This window comes from Dipodomys merriami, unplaced genomic scaffold, assembly GCF_024711535.1.
Source record: "Dipodomys merriami isolate MVZ:Mamm:240054 unplaced genomic scaffold, mDipMer1.0.p SCAF_7, whole genome shotgun sequence".
NCBI lineage: Eukaryota > Metazoa > Chordata > Mammalia > Rodentia > Heteromyidae > Dipodomys > Dipodomys merriami.
The window spans coordinates 37,556,036-37,577,817 of NW_027206290.1; the positions used below are offsets into that span (position 1 = coordinate 37,556,036).

Consider the following 21,782-nt stretch of genomic DNA (forward strand, 5'->3'; position numbering starts at 1 on the left):
TTAGGAATTAACCTAACCAAAGATGTAAAAGAACTATTTAATGAGAACTATAAAAAGTTAAAGAAAGAAATTGCAGAAGACACTAGGAAATGGAAAGACCTCCCATGCTCCTGGATAGGCCGACTTAATATAGTAAAGATGGTAATACTTCCAAAACTAATATACAAATTCAACGCAATTCCTATTAAAATCCCAATGACGTACATCTCTGAAATACAGAAAACAGTCCAAAAATTCATATGGAACAACAAAAGACCTAGAATAGCCAAAACAATTCTAGGGGATAAAGACAATATGGGAGGGCTATCCATGCCGAACTTCAAACTCTACTACAGAGCTATAATAACAAAGACAGCATGGTACTGGCACAAAAACAGACCCGAAGACCAATGGAACAGAATAGAAGATCCAGAAATAAATCCACAGGCCTACAGCCAGCTGATATTCGACAAAGGAGCCAAAGACATACAATGGAAGAAACACAGCCTCTTCAACCGCTGGTGCTGGGAAAACTGGACAGCCACATGCAGAAAACTAAAAGTGGACCCCAGCCTATCACCATGCACCAACATCAACTCAAAATGGATTAAAGACCTTAACATTAAACCTGAATCTCTGAAACTACTGCAGGACAGAGTAGGAGAGACACTTGAACTAATAGGCACAGGAAGGAACTTCCTGAACAGAGTCCCAGGGTCACAACAAATTGGAGAGAGACTCGACAAATGGGACTACCTTAAAATAAAAAGCTTCTGCACAGATAAAGCTATCGCAACCAAGCTAGAAAGACAACCAACTAATTGGGAAAAAATATTTACCAGCAATATATCAGACAAGGGGTTAACATCCTGTATATACAGGGAACTCAAGAAACTAATCCCTCCCAAACCTAACAAACCAATTACTAAATGGGCAAGGGAACTAAAGAGGGACTTCTCAAATGAAGAAATAAAAATGGCAAAGAAACACATGAGGAAATGTTCATCATCCCTGGTGGTGAAGGAAATGCAAATAAAGACAACCATGAGATACCACCTTACCCCAGTCAGAATGTCCCACATCCACAAATCAGCCAACGACAAATGCTGGAGGGGATGTGGAGAACGAGGAACGCTATTACACTGCTGGTGGGAATGTACACTCATACAACCACTTTGGAAAGCAGTCTGGAGGGTCCTTAGAAAGCTAAAGATTGACCTCCCTTACGACCCAGTCATACCACTTCTAGGCATCTACCCTGAACAACAGGAACCAATATACAAGGACACGTGCACCTCCATGTTTATTGCAGCACTGTTCACAATAGCTAGGATATGGAAACAACCTAGATGCCCCACCACAGATGAATGGATCCAAAAATTGTGGTATCTATACACAATGGAATATTATGCAGCCATTAGAAATGACAAAATAATGGCATTTGCAGGGAAATGGATGGAGCTAGAAGGAATCATGTTGAGCGAGGTAAGCCAAGAACGAAGAGACAAACAGTACATGGTCTCCCTGATAAGCGGATGATAAATCCAAAATGTTAGGTGATATGACAAAACTAACAGGACTTAAGAAACAAAGAACTCCCACTCATCTGGTTGAACCACTACTAAATATCCCCATGCTGCTGATCACGTGTATGGTATATAACATATGAACACCGTTATATATTACAGACTGTGATAGACAATTTGCTCCAGGAAAGTTAGAATGAACGTGTGACTTTAAATGAGCATCATTATTCCACAATACTGTGAATTTCCGGAAATTAAGTAATCACTTAATCACAATCAAAAAAAAAAAAAAAGAAAAAAGAAGTCTCTAAAGAGCACTATCCATTCATCCACACCTAGCAAGGATGGATCAATTAGCTCAATAATCACATTTTTACAGGAAAAGCAGAAACCATTTCTGGGAGCCAAATGCTTCACTGGCAAGTCTGAAAGAGTCTAAGATTAAGAGCCTAAGCCTCTGCTGCATCTAAATGAATATAATAAAACTTGGTTTCTTAAAGTCAGAATAAAATTGGTAGCACTTAAAAGAATTAACCTAAGTTCACTTGAAATAATCATGGGGAAAGAAAGAGATCCAGCTATACTAAATAAGCCTTGCCTCTAACTTTTAGTTGTCAACTAACAAAGGGATTGAGCTCAAAACCAAGGTAAAGATTATGAAGAAATGGAGAAACCTAAATTATGACTTGTTCCTTCAATTTATAGTACTATTTATTTATTGCCCATCCTGGGGCTTGAACTCAGCGTCTGGGGTACTGTCCCTGAGCCCCTTTGTGTTCAAGGCTAGTGCCCTACCACTTGGGCCACAGCACCACTGCCAGCTTTTTCAGAGTAGTTTATTGGAGATAAGAGTCTCACAGACTTTTTTGCCCAGGCTGACATAGAACCATGATCCTCAGATCTCAGCCTCCTAAGCAGCTAGGGTTACAGGTGTCAGCCACATGCACCCAGCTACTGTTTTCAGTTGTAAAATATAGTAAGTGGCCCAAGTTTACTTCTTTTATTTAAGTAAACTTGGAAACACAAAGATTCATCCAAGCAAGACAGAGTAACAGGGACAGTTACACTAACTAAAACAGAATGGAGGGCTGGGAAGGTGGCTCAGTGGTAGAGCGCTTGCCTTGCATGCTTGAGGCCCTGGGTTCGATTCCTCAGCACCCATAAGCAAAAAACAAGCCGTAAGTGGCGCTGTGGCTCAAGTGGTAGAGCACTAGTCTCGAGCTGAAGAGCTGAGGGGCAGCGCCCAGGCTCAGAGTCCAGGCCCACAACCGGACCCAAAATAAAACAGAATGGATAAGCATATAACAGATTTAAGACATTAGATATTAAACGACAAATTAGTGCAGAATGATAATCACTCAGAAAATGAGGTGGGTTCTATGACCCCTGAAGAGAGTTTCCAGGCTACAATACACACAAGAAGAGCTCAGTTTAATTCAGGAGTTCAACAGGCTCACTGAATTAAGGACCTAGAATCAGATGTTGGGGGATGGAACAAGATAGTTAAGTTTGCTGGGCAGATTCCAGAGAAGGATGGAGCTTCAAAGAGAATTTTTAGCAGAGCCCAATCAGGGAATCAAGGCCTCAAAAGATGGTTCAAAAGGTGTAGGTGAATTATTCTTTCAGATTCTTTCAGATTCACTCAACCAGTGTTCCCATCAGCCAAAATGAAAAGAAAAATCGTAATATACAGGGAACTGGGCAGAAACCTTTGAAAGAAACCATAAAGGTGCTGTCTCTATAATAAAGCAAAATCAGTCCAAGAGTAAAAGCTACTATAATCCACTTTAACAAAATTAAAAGTAATCTCAAAGGATTCCAACTGGTTCTACATAACATGTACATGTCACAAAACATAGCTTAAGAATCTGTAGTAGGAATAGGAAAATATTCAGAATGAACAGGATAAAATTCACAATGTTTGGCACTCAGTTAAAAATTGTCTTGGTAATTTGTAAAAAAAAAAAAAAAAAAAAAAAAAAAGAAGAAGAAGAAGAAAAATTTGGTCCATAATGAACAGAAAAGCAAATCAGAAATGACATAGATGATGAGATTAATAGAGAAGGAAATCAAAAGAAATATCATAACAATCTTCCGTTTTCAATAAAAAGCAAGTAAGAACAAAACTAGGAGATAATTTTTTTAAGAGCCAATCAAGTTGTTGAAATGGAGGGTAGGGTATTGTTTTTTTGTTAATACACTGAATGTGTTTTATTTATTTATTTTTGCCTGTCCTGGGGTTTGAACTCAGCGCTACTCCACTATTCTACAGTTACATACTATAGAGTAAAAGTATTAGTAAATTGAAGACATATCCACAAAAGTTATTCAAAATAATACATAAATTTGAAAGACTACAAAAAAAACTGAATAGAGCATCACTGACGTGTGGTACAATTCCATCTGGCTTAGTATGTGCATAATTTGAGTTCCTAACTGAGAAAAGAGCACAGCAAAACTAGTTGAAAAAAATAATGGACCTAAATGTCTAAATGTAATAAAGTCTATAAACAGAGAACTCTTAAAAAGTTTCCAACAAATCCCAATTTTAGTCAGCTTTTCATTGCTGAGAGAAAGGGAAAAAAATTGAGATAACCAAGGGAGGAAAGACTTTGGTCCAGTCAGTGATCAGCTGGCTCCATTGCTTGAGGAGTTGTAGTAAAGCAGAAGTACATCATGGTGGGAGCTTCCTAGAACTACAAGTCTCTCAAATTTGAGAGAGAGAGAGAGAGAGAGAGAGAGAGAGAGAGAGAGAGAGAGAGAGAGAGAGAGAGTGTGTATGTGTGTGTGTGTGTGTGTGTGTGTGTGATTTAGAAATGTTCACATGAAAGTTATCTTGAAAATGGAACCCAAATCTAAACACAAAACTGTTTCACATATACCTTATACATATAACCCAAATGTAATTCTATGTAATACTTTTAGTGGGTTTATTTTGAAAATAACCATCATGAAATCACAGCAGAATTATTTTATTCATACATCCTACAACTGCACAAAAAAAAAAACTTGATTTGACAGTGTATCAGATTGAAGATTTTTCAACTAGGGACCTTCAAACTGTACTCTGTATCTGTTTATATATAGAGAGAGAGAGATTTTTTTTAACCATTAAGAGAATCACATATTCTTCCACAAATCTGATGAAATATGTGCATATAATTTCAAAGTATTTATGACTGGCTGGAAAACTATCTAAATGGGCTCTTGAAGCACAAAAAAAAAAATCTCTCTCTGGTTAAGGAAGCCAAAATGTGCAAAATATGTTTTATTTGAGGGAGGTAAGCTCAGGAGGAAGAGGCAGAAAAATGGAAAGAGGAATGGTATGTGAATACAGTCATAATAACAACATATGTATGTGAAAATGGAACAAGGTTAACATGATAGAGTGGGTGGATCTGGGATAAATAGGAGAGAATGAAGGAGTAACATTGATTAAGATGCATTGTACTTAATAAACTGACATGTTGAATTGAAACCTTTTGTACAGCTACTTAAAGATAATAAAATAAACTTTAAAAAGAATCTCTGGTTAGTGAATACAATCACTATAAAATCAAAGAACATATGAAAACAATATATAAAGAAAATAATTACGATAAAGAGAAAAGATGGATTGTTTTCTAATATACTCTTTGTCATAAGTGAGTATTCCAGGAAATAAATTACAATAAATGTCTATAAATATATGCATGATTTATAGAGCTTTATAAATATATAAAATAAATCAAAATATTAAATATAGAGAATATATGTACTCTTCATTCAGGAAAGTCTTAAGCAACATATGAAACTTCCTGGCCTCAGTTCATAAATCTGTATAAATTTTAAACCTTCTGTACAAGCAAGACATGTCATAAATAAGAGACAAATAAGAAACATGGAGAAAGATAGTGTGTATATATATATTTATATATATTAGATAAACTATTAACTTTAACCTTTTAAAAATACAAGCAACTAAAAATCAATAAAATACCTAATATAAAAATAGAAAATGAATTAACAAGTTTAAAGCAGTAAATGTGAACAAATATAACCTAACTAGAAACTAAGGAAATATGAATTCATTTAGCAACATATTTCACAATTTCAGAGTGGCAAAAGTTAAAAGCTGAGAGTTCCCACTGTTCCTGAATGTATGCTGGCAGTGCAGATTACTCTAACCTTTAGAAAAAAAAAACCTAGACAGTAAAAGATTTTCAAATCTACTAAATCATAAAATTATGAATCCTTTGTCCCAGCAATCCCACATATAGAAAGGTCTTAGTGAAAAATGGTATCAACGCATAAGGAGCTAAACAGACCTTTAAGTATGGTTTTATACCAAGAAAGATAAATAACTTTACCAAGAAAGATAAATAACTTTAAAAAGATGGGTGGTAAGAGCTGAGGGTGTCTGAACACAAACTAAATTTCTATTTCTATCACAATGGTTTACATTTTGTGGTACATGCATAATTTAGACTTCTTTACTGCTATTAGAATGAATCAAATTTATATCTACTAGAAAGATGCCTATGATATTAAATGCAAAAAAGAAAATATCAGAAAAATATGTATAACGCAATCTCATATGTGTCTTGAACAAAAAAGAAAACAAAAAGACAAAGACAGCTGGACAAACAAACCCAAGAGACTCATCGCCAAGTGCTGGTGGCTCACATCTACAATCCTAGCTACTCAGAGGAAGCTGAGATCTGAGGACTGTGAGTCAAAGCAGGCTGGGGTACAAAAGTCCATGAGATTCTTATCCTCATTTAACCAGTAGAAAGCCAGACGCAGAGGGGTGGCTCAAGTGGAACAGCACCAGCCTTGAGTAAAATAGCTAAGGGACAGCAAACACCCAGGATCTGAATTCAAGCCCCAGTACAACCATAATAAATAAGAACAGCAAATGCAATGAGTAAAAACAATAAATTAATAAAAATAATTTTAATAAGTTAATTAAAAATTAATCAATAAATTAACAGACTTGTCTCCAGTTCACCAGCAAAAATCCAGAACTGAAAGTGTGGCTCAAATGGTAGAGTGCTAGCTATGAGCAGGAGTTCCAGGACCTAAGTTCAAGCCTCAATACCAGCTCAAAAGCAGAGAGGAGAAGAGGGGAAGAGAGAATTTATGTAACAGGAAACTAATGTTGGAGTTTTTAGACACTCTTATCTATATTATTAATTTCTCAAATGGCCAATGAATGTACCTACTTCAATTACAGGTCTCACTATGAATATACTTTTGTCTTCTAATGTCTTAATCAAGGTGCATTAAAGACATTATCAGACAATACAGTCCTCTGTAATCCACTATAGCAGAAAACCAAAAAGCAACAAAAGCAACCTTTAATGACAAAATGTTCAATACTTCTTTCTTAAGGCCAAACAAAAATACTTAACTTTATAATTTTACACTTATAGAAAACAATCAAAAATTTTCTTCTCTGTTAGCCAAAATAAGCTATTTCAGTCATTTCTTTGAATAATATAATTTTGCTCATTGTATGGATATTAACAAGGGGAGACATTACACTAAACCAATTTGTGATAGGAAATGAATTTTCTCAAAATGATACTCATTTTTTGGTATTACTACTTAAAAATTCTATTCAAACAGAAATCTTCATGTCAGGTCAATATAAAAATCTCAGTCAGAGTGGCATAATTTAAGGAGCCTTCCACTTGAAATCAGACATACCTGATTCCAGCCTTGGCTGTGGTACTTATTAAGTAATAAGGTCTTGGGAAAATTATAATCTCAATATCTTATTTCTACAAACAGAGCTTTTTATTGCATGCTTGGAAGACTGAATAAAAATATCACAGATTAGAAGAATCTAGTGAAAAGATTCTGGTTATCAAAACATGCCTTCTGCCTTTCTTTACTAAGGGGTCAAATTACTAATGGGCAATGTCCCTTTTCATTAGAACTCACCTGTAGTTACTGTAGAAACATCACTCCAGGCTAGGAATTATGGGCCAGCCCAAAGAATACAAGACCCAATTCCATCCCACCATAATTTACCACTCCCCATCTTAAGAAAAAAAATTAAAGACTGAATTGATATAAAGCTATATATTTTGTCATTTTGCTTGTACCTTCAGATGTAAAACATTTATAGGTATTTTGCACTTGAGTTCTTTTTTTTAGGACTTTTTTGTTTTGAGACAGCTTTTTGATATGTATTCCGCGGCTGGCCTTGAACACACCATGGTCATCCTGCTTTAACACCTGAGAACTAGGATTATGGCAATCACCCCCACAACTGGTCCTGAATTATTTTTCAGAATTATTTTGATGCATATTTACTGTTTTTTATGTAACTATTTGTTTTGATTCTTAATAGTCCCAATGGAATTTTCTTTCATATATATATATATATATATATATATATTTTTTTTTTTTTTTTTGCCAGTCCTTGAGCTTGAACTCAGGGCCTGGGCACTGTCCCTGAGCTTCTTTTGCTCAAGGCTAGCACTCTACCACTTGAGCCACAGCACTACTTCTGGATTTTCCTGTTGATGTGGTGATGAGGAATTGAACCCGGGGCTTCCTGCATGCTAAGCAAGCACTTCACCACTAAGCCACACTCCCATCCATTATGTTCATTCAACCTGTGGCATTGTATGTCTTTAGATAACTACTTTATAAAATTATTCAAGTTGTGTCTATGAAAATCACTTGCAAGTACTACAGGGGAAAAAAATGTTAGGGACGAAACAATTTAAGTCATTTCAACCTACTATAATGAATCTAAGAAACTAATTCTAGAGAAATATAAATAGCAATACAATAAAAATTACAAATTTTTATTTTAAGTTACTTGCAACTTTTAAGATGAATCACTTTCTTCTTGTAAAGCTTGATCATAGAGGCTAGAAAATGATCCAATACTGCATAAATGGTTCCAAATGAAAAAGCATTTTGTTCAACATCCAAGTTCATCATTAAATGAATATTAATAAATAAATGTTTATAATAAATAAATTGAGAGCTCTTCAAAGTTTACTTTAGAACTGAGAATTGAGAGTATCTTTAGTTTCTCTTTGGGTGTTCTTTAATACAATGTTTCCAAAGCTTTCCTCAATGCCTAAAAAACTACAGCTCATCAGCTACTCTACTTAAATAACAATGCATCTACAGCAACAACTAGCTCTTCTCCACGCTGCTAAAGGTACTTTTTCTTTTGCTTGCTTTTCAAAAGGTGTTGAAGATGATGGTGAGGTGAACCTGTTTGCAGAAAACACATGACGTTTCCATACTCACATTACAACCTCTTGGGCAGATTCCTAAGGATCGTGAACATTTTAAATCAAAATGCATTACTGTCAACTCTGAAACTTCACGTCTTCATCTGCACCATGCTAAAGGCCCAAGTTCTCCACTAACTCCGAACACCCTTGCTGTTTGTGCCTTCTTGTGGGTTTTCACAATGTCACACTCCAACTCTTTGCCTCTCAGATCCCTTCCCTCATTGAGACATGGTTAACTGCTTAAGGTACTTGGCCATATGGCTACCTCTCCGTACAGTGTTTTTGCTGCTGCAAACGTCATCTCACTAGAAACCCCTCGTCTCAGTGTGTGCCTTCCTCTTTTAAATTCACTACTACAAACACGGCCGCGAAGCAGCGCGCAGACACAACCCGATTCTGAAACCCACATTAACCACTGAGAAGGCATTTCGATCCCGGATGCCTCGCCGTTCCGGGAAAGCTTTCCCCTGGCTCCCCAGTCCCACCTGCCCAGCCCAGCACCACCGCCAGCCGGTAAGGTCCTTCCCCCTCACCCCCCCTCAACGCAAGAGCCCAACTCCAGTTAATAATAAATGCAAGTGCAGTTCCTCCTCTCGCTCCCCAGCCTTCCCGGCATCTCCAACCAATTCCCGGGCATCCTTTCCACCGTTCACCTTCCCGCCAACCCCCCCCCCCCCCGCGAAATTCTCTACCCAAGGTGTCCAGACCTCGAGTTCGAATACCGCCCCCCCTCCCTCCCTGACCCCCGCCGAGCTCCCCCTTTGGAATGCTCCGGGAACACGCGAGCTGGGGCTCGTCGAGCCTTTCTCTCACGGCTTTCTGGAGGAGTCCAGAAGCACCAGCTAGCTCTCCAGAGTTCGCGCTTTCCCCCTCCCCTCCCCACGGAACGGCTACGTCGGGGGCGACCCTTGCCACCTCGGGCCCGTGACCCGGCGGGCTGCGAACGCCGCCCGGGGCTCGACCCGGCCGGGAGCCGGAGCGCGCGCTCTAGATGCTCCCCCAGCGCCAACCTCAGCCACCCCCCCCTCCCCTGGAACCAGACCCCACGGGACACGAACGCCCACTCTTCCCGGACCCGGTCCCATCCAAAAACCACTCAGCCCCTCACCTAGCTTCGACTGGGACTCCTCCAGTTTCTGGATCTGGTTCTCCAGGAAGAGCATCGCCACCACGAAGGCCACCACCGCCAGCAGCTGCAACTTGGGCGGCATCATAATCCTGAGGAGCCCCATGAAACCCGCCGCTCGGGATCAAGACATACCGCGGGGGGGGGGGGGAGGCGGGCAGCGGGGCCCCGGGCCCGCCGAGCCGGGAGAGGGGCGAGGAGGACGCGCCGGGCAGCGCACCGCCGCAGCGACCCCCCTTCTCGCCTCTCCGGTCCCCCGCCCCCAGGCGCCAGCACCGACCCCGCCGGCGTCCGCTTCTGCCCGGCCGACTCAGCTGCCACCCACTCCTTCAAGAGCCCGCGCAGCAAACACAGCGCGAGGAGGAGGATGCCGGACTCCGTCGGCTGCCTCAACTGCTTCAGTTCTCGACCCCAGTACGTCCGACGGCCCGCCCGCCTTCCTCGCCGGCTGCCTTCCCACCTTCCACGGCTGGCGGACGCGCGCCCCTCCACCAGCGCTGCGGCTGCGGCTGCGCCGCCCTCGGCCCCGCCCCTTTCCCATCCCCCGCGGCCACCACGCGCGCGCATCTACGTACGCTGCTCGGCAACCACAGGCTCCACCCCCCCCTCTCCGAGTCGGTGCTGCTCATTGGTTGCAAAAACCCCAGGCGTTCCGTTCAGAGTTCGGTTTACGGTTGGGTTCCTTTTCCACCGGGCTCAACCAAAGCGACATGCGATTGGCTCAAATTAGAGAAAGAGGCAGGGCTGAAACTGGAGGAGGCGGGGTTTCGTGGCTGCCTGACGAAATGTCGTGAATGAAAGGAAGGAGTTCAAGCCAGCGCAAGAATGGGGAATTTAGGACAGTGCCTGATTTGAGTAATTGAAAGCCCCAGACGACTGTTTTTGCATCCCGTCACCCCGAAGTTCTTACATTCCGTTGGTTAATGTGTGTCTCTCCTGAATAACCTAGTCGATGGCAGCGGCCTTTGGCGTCCTGTTTCGAGTCAGGCTCTGGAAGGGACACCCCTTAGCTCTGGGGTCCTCGGCGCATCCCCGAGGTTGACGATAGTTGAGAGCGATGGCGGCCGGGCAGGGCGGGTGGCTCGGGCCGGCGTGTGGGTTGCGGTTGTTGTTGGCGACTGTGCTTCAGGCGGTGAGTGTCGGTCACCCGGAGGCCCGGACAGGAGGAGGCCGGCAGATGGCGTCCCGCGTGGGAGCCGCACCGGGGGGAGGGGGGGCCTGGGAGGGGCCGGGCCCTGGCCGCCGGGCGACGTGGCTGTAGTTCGGGCTTGAGGGTCTGTCCGTCTGCGGACCTGGTCGCTTGCACGGCCCTCATCACCACGGCGGGGCGGGGTTGGGGCCATGAAGCTGGAAAGGGAGTGGAGGTTTCTTTTAAATTGGGCAGAAAGACACCCTGCGCCCATCCCTACAAGGCCTCTGCATCTTAAAGGAAAAAATCCTCACGCTTTTGGTCCATTCGAGCAATTCCTGTGTTCTTTTAGCCCCCTTCCTGGTTGGTTGGTTTTATTTCGATTTTCTCCGTTAACACATCCCTGTGCTCTTAATCTTTGAAACAGGAAAATCGACTCCCCTCCCTCCCTAAAGTTAACTTACAAGGAGTTTGTAGTCCACGTACGAACTCCTGTGCTGTGTGAATGGTAACATGTGAGGCACTGCGCGCCAGCTTCATTCTTTCATTCTTTGCTGAGATGGCAGAAAAGTTTTCTCCCCACACGACTTGACTTTAATGGATACATCGAAGGTTTGGAGGAGTTAGGACTTAAAAGTCCTGTGCAATCATGTCTGAAGGAGTTTTCAAAGTATCCCTTTTTTATTTTTGGCTACTTGCCCAAAATTCAGTTTCTTTTTAGTCTCTAATGAATATCCCAATGTAGTTGTGTTGTTCAGGGACTTGGTAAATCTGGAAATTACTGGGATATCGCTCCCCTAACAAGCTGCCTTTCCCTAATTTGACTCTTTGAAAGTTGGTGTTACTGTATAGACCTTCCTCCCCAATAAAAAAAATAATTTAGTGGCTTAAAAGTTTTGTTTTTTTCACCCTTCTGTGTGTCAGGGGAGCGTTGCTCCTATTTCTCTGGCCTCCTTTAAACACTTTGGAACTAGTCAGCTGAATTGCAAAGTATAAGAGAATCATCATTTATAGTTGGTAGCTCTGACCATGTAGTTCTTCTTGTGAATTCTCACTTTCAGTAGACTACAGACTTCACAATAGTCTTGGGACAGTGCTTCAGGAAAGCAAAAATTTAACAAGGTTAAGCTTTGTGGTCTTGCCTTGAAAATTACCTGTGTCATTTCCATCAAGTAGTACTTGTCAAAGCAAGTCACAAGCTATGTCCATGTTTCAAAGATGAGTGAATAGACTCCCTTTCTACATGGAAGGAATGACAGGGTCACAATGTAAGGAAGTGTGTGTGCCAGGATAGGGGGAATTCATGGCCATTGAACAGGGACATTCACAGAATCCCAAGTCAGAAACTTGAAAGGCATCTCTGACTCCTTCCTTTCCTTATATACTTTTCCACTTGAAGTACTTTTAAGTTCAGGCCAGTATCTTAACTGGCCTGAGATTACCATAGAGTTTTGCTAACTAGTTTCTTTTATTTTCTCCCTTTCCAATCAAATCTCTACCTTACATTGAGACTGTTCTTTCTAAAATCTATCATAATTGATACTTTTCCTCTTGCTTTTAAGGTAGAGTCTGTCCTGAATGTTCTTTAACAAGGCACTTCCTTGTCTAGGCTTATTTCCCAATATTTGCTCTACTAGGAGAACAAAAAGGTAGAAATGGAAAACTGGAGTCGCTTGTTTATTTCATATACTGTTATCTCTCACCAGACCATGGAGTGTGTATTACCTAGCAACTGCTTCCTATCCTCTCCTACTCTTCCATCAATATGTGTCTTCAACTTACCTACTTACTCTCTCACCTTCCTTCAAGAAAACTTCTCACTAGCCTAGGTATTAGGAGGCTCTGTACTACATTGGTGATCAGTAGTTTTACTTTCAAGTTCTTTAAACATTCTTTTACAATTTGCTGCAAGTTGCATTCTCTCACTAAGTTAATTGGATCTTTCTATAAGGAGAACCAGGTCACGGTTCCTGATTACTGTTTTCTCTCTAGTGACATATTATAATACCTGGTCACCTAAGATATTTGATAGATGAGTTAAGGATCCACAAGCAATGATCTGACATTATAGAAGTACTATTTGTAAACTACTATAAACAGTCTGTTACAATTTACTTCATATAGCTCTGTTACATGTCAGTGATTCCAGTTTTAGGTATGTTTGAGAGTTGTGGGAAGAAGAGAGGTTAAAGTCCAGATGTTACATGCTATGATAGGAATCAGCTTATCCATTTACTTGTAAATGTGACTCCACAGATCAGAGCATCTTAACAAAATAATAACCCATCAAATTAAATCCTAGCTACAACTACTATTTTGCTTATGTACAAACATTCTACACACCTCTACCAAACTCTGCCCATTAAATTTGTGATGTTACTTAGAACAGTAACTGACTATAAGGCAAATAATTTACTCTTGTCCTTAATTTTCTTGTATTTTCTGTGAAGTGTTTAGAATGCATACCTTAAGTCAGATGTAATTTCTCCTGTGTATAGTGTATTATAATTTGTACTATATATTTTACATTGCCCCATGACAATTAGAGTGTTACTAAAGATAATTTTCCTTTAGTTTTTTTCATTGTGCCTCACTTATATTTGTTCATTTAAGTCCCACTAAGGTATTAATGGCCTCCTACTCCTTTGTCTTGTTTCATGCTATCTCCCATCAAGATCACTGCAGTTGCTTTAGAACACTCACTATATAAATTGCTTCTGGAAATGGCGCTGTGGCTCAAATGGTAGAGCTCTAGCCTTGAGCTGAAGAGCTAAGGGACAGTGCCCAGATCCAGAGTTCAAGCCCCATGGCTGACAAAAAAAAAAAAAAAAAAAAAATCTAGACATAAGGAAGTAAGATGGCAGCCAAACAATAGGGAATTGTTTCAGCTCTCTCTAACCAGAGATTTGGGGTCCTAACACACACTTCTCGCCAGGAGGCTGACAACAAAAGAGGCTAGACATTTATCCTTATTGAACTATTTTAACTACTCTAACACTTATTTTTTATTTATTCCCATCTTGTCTGTAATTAGAAGGGTTCCCAATAAAGAGAAAAAAATGAACATAAAAAGAAGTATAGAGAACTGATGGAAAAAACAAATTAAGAAAAAAAAACATACATGGATTTCACAGTTGTAGGATATGTTAATTCTGTCTGTATTCCCACCTACTCAGGAGGTAAAAGTACAAGGATCTTGAGTTTGAGACCAATTTAAACAAAAGTAAACAAGGTCCCATCTTAAAAATTAAATATAGAAACAAAGGGCTAGAAGTAGCTCAAGAGTAGAACAGTTAGTTGCCTGGCAAACCTTGGGTCCTGGACTCAGTCTCCATCTAGCACTTGTTATAAAAAAGAAAAGGAGGGAGGGAAAAAGGAAACCTGTCATCAAGAATTAACTCATACTTTGTTCATTCATTCTCTTGAGTCTTTAGACAACCTAAAGATTTTTTTTAACCTAAGAGAGCTATTTATTAAAACTCCTCAGAACTAAGTGGCATTCAATCCTTTCAGATCATATATAATATTTCCTCAGTTAGAATTCTGAGACAATCCATTTCCCTCCCATTTCTTCATAGGTTCATATCTTGTTCTGTCTTCTAAACAAAGGATGACATTTCAATTGCAAGCGGTTTTTGTTAGTGATAGGTAGAACAGTGAGGCATCATGGATGTTGTGTACAATGTGGTAGTAACAGTGTTTAGAGGTTGTTTTAGCCTTTTTTTTTCTTGTTGCTATAACACAATAGTTGAGACCAGGTCAAGACATTTCAGCTTACATTCCAAAATCTGAGAAGTCCGATTAGAACAACTACCTCTGGAGAGGGCCTTATGATGTTTCAACTCAAGATAAAAAGTAGAAGTGGAAGAGACAGCATGAAAAAGAGACAGCTGCAACTAGCTCATCCATTCTTATAAAAAATTGCTTAGTGTACTCATGAGGACCCCCAATACCACACACACATGCCCACATATATCAACACTGCTCTTGGGGAATCATCTTCCATGTGAGATTTGATAAGGACCTGTTCATTTCAGTTAGGGAATAATGCCAAGCTCTTAGCAAAATATCTGGACTGTGTTTCTGGTATACTTTATGTTAGAGTTCATTCTCTGAACTCATCTGTATTCAGTTTGAGATTTGTTCAGAATTGCAGGAGAAGGTTAAATTTCTAGAGTGAAGTAAAACAATGCATGGAAAAGTATGGAATGATTCTGTTAGTTAATTCTAGTTTCAAATAGAGAAAGTGAAATTGTTATCAGTCAAGACCTTTACTTGAGAATCTCATATAAGAATGGCTAATTATTTTGAAATTTAGTATTTGGCATTAATGTGCATATTTACATGCTGTTTAGTTATTTGGGGCAATAAAATGATACTAGGTGTAACATAGTTTTGAACTTATATATTTAGCATTTGAATTTTATTTGTGAGGTTGCTTAAACATATGTCTGGATATTCTTTGATTCAAAATCTTGAATCTGCAACACAATGAAAGAACTGCCTAAAAATAATACCATTTCCTCATGAAACTGAAGAGTTCACAGTATGATTGGAGAGTCAGAAAGCTCTAGATTCATATGTCACAGTATTACAAGTGGCAGTTTGGGGTAATTATCCACCAATTTTTCAGAGACTAAAAGTACTATGGCTAAAAGTGAGATCTGAATCCTTTAGAGAAGGCTTCCTAGAATAAAGGCACTCATTAGGTTCTTAGAAATAAATAGGAATAACAGGTAGAAAAAGTGATTAAAAGAATCCTAGTGAGAATGGTATGAGGAGTAAGAGGTTTTGGTGGTGGTAGTTTTTAACTTCAAGATCCTTATATCTAGAAGGTGGTGGGGATTGGAGGAGAAGTAATGAGAAATGATGGCAGCAGGGATTACTTAAGCCACTGAGGAACAAAGGTTTGAGAGCTCGTTAATGGGCAGAATTGTGAGAATATATTAAATATAATTAGTTGTGAGGATAGTAAAGAGAGTATGTGGGAGACTAGGTGGTCACAGAAACGATGCTATTTTTTTTAAGATACTAAATACATTAGGAGGGCTAGATTTAAGGGAGAAGGCTAAGTTTCAGTATAAGGAGATTTTGAATTTGTAATACATGTGCAATATATAAGTCAGAATCAAGTAGGCTATTGTCTTTGAAAGCTTCCTACTCAACAAAAAAGACTTTAGAGCTTTCAGTAAGGGCCATAGCTAGTATTTCCTACAGAAAGTAAGTAAATCAAAAAGAGTAAAAATAAGAACTATTGGAAACAACCACATTTAAGAGATGCACAGAGCTGGGCGCTGGTGGCTCATGCCTGTAATGTAGCTAATCAGGAGGCTGAGATGTGAGGATCATGGTTCAAAGCCAGCCCAGGCAAGAAAGCCCGTGAGACTCTTGTCTCCAGTAAACCACCAGAAAACCCGAAGCGGTGCTGTGGCTCAAGTGGTAGCCTTGAGATGAATTGCTGAGGGACAGCACGCAGGCCCAGAGTTAAAGCCCCATGACTGACCGACGAAAGAGAGAGAGAGAGAGAGAAATGCACAGAAGACAAAACAAGAAACCGAGGGCAAACCTATAGCAGGTTTCGATGCCCTTTCATTTGACATCTTTTAGCAAATTTAGTGAAACGGTAGATGAGAAACTATTGCAAAATGGCAATCAGCAAGAGCAATTAAAACCATAGGACTTGAATACATAATAAGAATATACAGTGAAATTAAATCCCTGAAATATAGAAATGATAGAATCAAAAGCAGATAGAGGACTGACGTTCAGCAAATAAAGATAAACCTTGTTCACTGAGAAGGGAAAGAAGAATGGATAAAGGAGGAAAGGTAATGGTTTGGGGTTTGTTGTATTTTTATTTTCTGTGCTGGTAATCAGAGCCTGAACTCAGGGTCTCTTGCTATCCCTTATCTTTTTTCAGCTCAAGGCTAGTACTCTTGTCACTGGAACCACACCTCCCTTGTGAATTTTTGCTGGTTAGTTGGAGATAAGAATTCATAGACTTTTCTGCCTGAGCTGAATATGAATTGTGATCCTCAGATTTCAGCCTCCCAAGTATCTAGGACTATAGTCCTGAGCCATCAGTGCCTGGCTAATGTTTTTGGAAGCCTTTTGTCAATCATTCAGATTGATTTCAGACATCATTTAATCATTTCAGCATCTGGTTTATGTAGAAACTATTGTTCCTTGCTTTATTAATAAAGAAATTATGGCTTAGAGAGGATAGCCTAAGATTATACATCATATAAATGGATTGAACTAGTGCCTAAAACCAAAAGTTTGATTTCTGGTATGTTCTATCTTCCCCAATCCCATTCCTTTTCCTACCCTTCCCCTGCGGGATATATCTACACCAAGTTGATGTTAATCTGTAGGCCATAAAATCTGGTACTAAGTCCTTAAAATGAAATGGGAATTAATTTTTCTTATTAGGAAATTCCTTTTTAAACTGAGTGATAAAAGGTATATAATACATGTTTTTAGTTAATCCATTCACTAAACTAAATGATGTCATATTTTTTACAAAAAGCTTGTCAGACACCAGTTGCTCACACTTGTAATTCTACCTAACCTGCTCAGGAGGTTGGTTATGGTTTGAATCCTGCTGGAGCAGAAAAGTCTGAGATTCTTATCTCTACCCAACAAAAGTCAAAAATGCAGCTGTGGAAGAAAAGTCTGAGATTCTTATTTCTAACCAGCTAAAAGTCAGAAATAAAGCTGTGGCTTACGTGGTAAAGCATTAGCCTTGAACAGGAAAGGCTAAGACCCTATTAACCAAAGACTAATGTAAGATTATAGAGTTCAAAAATACTTTAGAGCCGGGCACCAGTGGCTCACGCCTGTAATCCTAGCTACTCAGGAGGCTGAGATCTGAGGATCGAGATTCACTTATCTTCAATAAAACCACTAGAAATCCAGACGTGTCGCTGTGGCTCAAGCGGTAGAGCGTTCACCTTGAGCTGAAGAATGCAGGGACAACACCCAAGCCCAGAGTTCAATCCCCATGACCAACCAAAAAAAAAAAAAAACTTTAGAATTTGTCTCCAAATGAAACTACATAGTTCATCACCAGTGTGTTAGAATTGTTTTTGAAAATCTTACAGAGTTGTGCTTTATTGCTCATTTTTGTTTTCAGGTGTCTGCTTTGGGGGCAGAGTTCTCATCAGAGGCATGCAGAGAGTTAGGCTTCTCTAGCAACCTGCTCTGCAGCTCTTGTGATCTACTTGGACAATTCAGCCTCCTTCAGCTGGATCCTGACTGCAGAGGATGCTGTCAGGAGGAAGCACAATTTGAAACCAAAAAGGTACTATTTTCTGTTAGTCCTCTTCCATTAGATGGTTCCGTTGATCGAAAAAAAATGTAAGTTTTTTTCAACTTAAGTATAAAGAAATCTCTGAGCCTAACACTAGTGGTTCATGCCTATAAGCCTAGCTACTCAGAAGGTTGAGATTTGATGATCACAGTTAGGAGCCAGATGGGGCAGAGAAATCATGAGACTCTCTTAGTTAGGAAGCAAGAAGCCAGAATTGGTGGTGTAGCTCAACTGGTAGACTGCTAATAGTGAGAAAAAAACCTCAGCCAGATCAAGAGGGCCTGAGTACTGGCACACACATGCACATACATGTACGCATGCAAAGAAGTTATCTCTTGCTTTCACGGTTTTTAAAAACCTCAGCTGGTTGTTTTTGTCCTGCCCACTAGGTCAGTCTGTCACCAGGAATGGGTTCTGCAGTGGTTGTCTAGCAGTAAGGAAGCAGAACGACTATTACATATGATCCTGCCCTTCTCCAGACTTCCTTAACTCTGGCCAAATGAAGACAAAGGATAATTAATTAGATACATTTGCCATTATACGAGGAAACTAGTTTTATGAAGAAATCTGAGATTGATGCAAATATATACTACCTGGTACATAATTATAGACAATAAATTATAACAATCTAGTTAATGAATATTAACACACCTGTTGTTCATAATTCTAGATGCCTAACTTCATCTTCTGAAAACTGAGTAAAAGATGGGTAGTTTTGCCCTATAAAACCTGCTGTTTTGAATTATAGTGAATTTGCCCAGGTTTTTTTTGTTTGTTTTATATTTTTTAAAATTCTAAAGTAGCTTGAAAAGATCGGGTGTGCTATCCAAGTAAACTTGTCTTAGGTACTAGTGGTGCAGCTCCATGAAAAGCACTTGCCTAGTTAAATTAAGGGCACTTGCCCCTAATTCAGTCTCCAGAAATAAAGAACAAATGAAAGAGGCTTAGGGGATTCCTCTTTCAAGGGAGAAAAAAATTTAACATCTCTCTGTAAAGTTTCCTTTTAATTCTCTACGACTTGTACATTTCAAAATGTTTGAGGAGTTAAAGCCCGTAAAGCTTTCAAACACTATTGATAATTTTTCATGGTTAATGTTTAGTTCCAGTGACAAGATCATTTTTATTGCTCTAAATCAGAGATGGGAACCTTTTCTACATGGATGTTTATAACAGCATCGCCAGGCCATATAAAATTTATCATTACAGGCAACAAGAAGCCAAGCAGCCAACAAGAATCATATATTTCTGTGTCCCATCATGGACCAGGTGATTTTGCGGCCCTTATATGGCTGAACAGGTGGGGAAGCTTTTGAAGTACCAATAGTATCTATGTGTATGTTGTTCCAGGAGAACTCCATTAAGCAAAAGCCATGAATGCTCAAAATGCATGGCAGTTAAACACAACTTTCCATATTTCAGGACTGTCCTAAAGCTTCTCTACATCACCTGGGCTGTGTAATATACTCAGAACTTTTTATACAGTTCTTGGTCAAAATGGTATATTGCATACTCAAATAATGTGCTACTATATTCAGCCCAGTCAGAATTGAACGATTCCTCAGTATGATGAACCTCAAATTCCCAGTGTTCCCCAAACTCTAGCTTTCAGTCTTAACCTATTTTCCACTCTATTGATTCACACATACCAGTAATGTATTTTATACTTAAATTTCTATATATGTTAATTAGTCCTTGTGCATGTAAATGAAATCTAAGCTTGTGCATGTAAATGAAATCTAAGCAGTAAGTTTTTTTAAAATGACTTTAAATATATTTAAAATATAGAATTTAATGCATTTAATATGACTCCCTTCTGTCTTTTTTGGTGAGAAAAAGAGGTATTTAATAATAAACACTTATTTCACATACTCTCCCTTGTACGTGAAGGTAAATTGAAAGATTTTACCTTTTGCCTTATACAAAATCTGCCCAAACTATAAACCACCTGCATATAAGAGCTGTTTTTACCTGGTACCATTTTTTTTCTTTTTTTTTTTTCTTTCTTTTTTTGTCAGTCGTAGGACTTGAACTCTGGGCCTGGGTGCTGTCCTCAGCTCTTCAGTTCAAGGCTAGTACTTTACCACTTGAGCCATAGCACCACTCTGGTTTTTTGGTGGTTAATTGGAGATAAGAGTCTCAGAGATTTTCCTGACCCAGTTGGCTTTGAACCATGCTCCTTAGATCTCAGCTTCTTGAGTAGCTAGGATTACAGACATTAGCTACTGGCACTCGGTGCCATATTTTTCATTACTCTTTCATACTCTAGTTTTGTGGTGAAAGTTCAGTGAAACCATATTAATTTGGATGGAACTAAAACAGAAGAATAGTTGGAAATGTTAATGGAAACATAAAAATATGGCATGTTGGACAAGCCTCTGTTTAGATTCACAGTACATTTAAATTTGAAGTAGTGTTCAATTTAATCTGTACAGTATTTCTTTCCAAACTGTTGATATATAATTGTAAGTAATGCAGTATATAGTTAGTGCCTGTTCTGGGATTTTTGGTTGGTTTTTGTTTTTTGGACCCAGACTCATCAAGGTTCTTGTACCATTTGTTTCTTTTACCTTCAAGACAATTTGTTCTTCCTTGTGTCTTGACTGAATCAAGAAGAGACTTTACCAATGAAGACACTGACCCAATTCAGATATTCAGTGGTATTCTTGGATAAGTCATTTGATTGCTTTGTCTGTATCCTTATCTATAAATTACAAAAATAGTTATCTCATAGGGTGGTTTTAAGGATGAATGGAATTAATCACATTTACACTGCTTAGAATTGTGCCCATCCTATAGATAATAGGTAACTATATTTGCTTCTGTGGTGATGACAGTGGTAGAAGTATGTATCTGATTGGTGATTTAAAAAAAACAAAATATTGAAAACTAAAAAAACTGTTATTGCTGTTGGCAAAGTATAGTAAAAGAAAATAGGTAAGACTGTTACAACATGGTATATTTGCCAATGATAAAAACTGAAAACAAAATTTTCCATTCTATTTTTCAACTCCTGAATCAAAGAGGAATTATCTTATGGTTATAGAACTAGTAATATGAAAACTTGTACTATTTGCAATTACTTCAGATATAAATTGTGTCAGACAGTCTAGGTTTATATATTTTGAGGACTGACTCTTCTTTCCATCCCACTTTGTACTTGGATTAATTTTAATTTTTCAGCTTTATATAGTTGCATTATTGTTTTTCTTTTGTAACCTGCCTTGAGATTAATATGCATTCCATGCCAACCAGAGGCAATACAGAGATAATACAGTATTGACATATGCATACTGCTGTAGAAGTTTATCTCTTGTCTTTTTATAACTTCTTGAGATAACTGAATTTTCATTTCCCCTTTGTTGCTTACCTTCTTTGTGGCTGTAAACAGATTACTCCAAATTCTTTATTTTGTCATAATTACTTTGCCTTGCATATGATTGTTTATGTTACACTATTATGTGCT

The 21,782-nt window shown here is 39.1% G+C and overlaps 2 protein-coding genes across 3 annotated transcripts in view; one reads left to right on the plus strand and one right to left on the minus strand.

The window, feature by feature from the left end:
- The window catches only part of Hs2st1 (heparan sulfate 2-O-sulfotransferase 1), a 141,241-nt gene extending 130,882 nt beyond the window's left edge, over positions 1–10,359 (minus strand). For both annotated transcript variants that reach the window (XM_070006353.1, XM_070006351.1), the window contains exon 1: positions 9,861–10,359. In XM_070006353.1, coding sequence (XP_069862454.1) covers positions 9,861–9,984 — 124 coding nt within the window. In that variant the 5' untranslated portion in view covers positions 9,985–10,359. The remainder of the gene's footprint in view (positions 1–9,860) is intronic.
- Positions 10,360–10,902: 543 nt separating this feature from the next.
- Positions 10,903–21,782, plus strand: part of Selenof (selenoprotein F) — a 50,355-nt gene continuing 39,475 nt past the window's right edge. The window contains exons 1-2 of the mRNA XM_070006354.1: positions 10,903–11,010; positions 18,143–18,310. Of these exons, the coding sequence (XP_069862455.1) occupies positions 10,936–11,010; positions 18,143–18,310 (243 nt within the window). The 5' untranslated portion in view covers positions 10,903–10,935. The remainder of the gene's footprint in view (positions 11,011–18,142; positions 18,311–21,782) is intronic.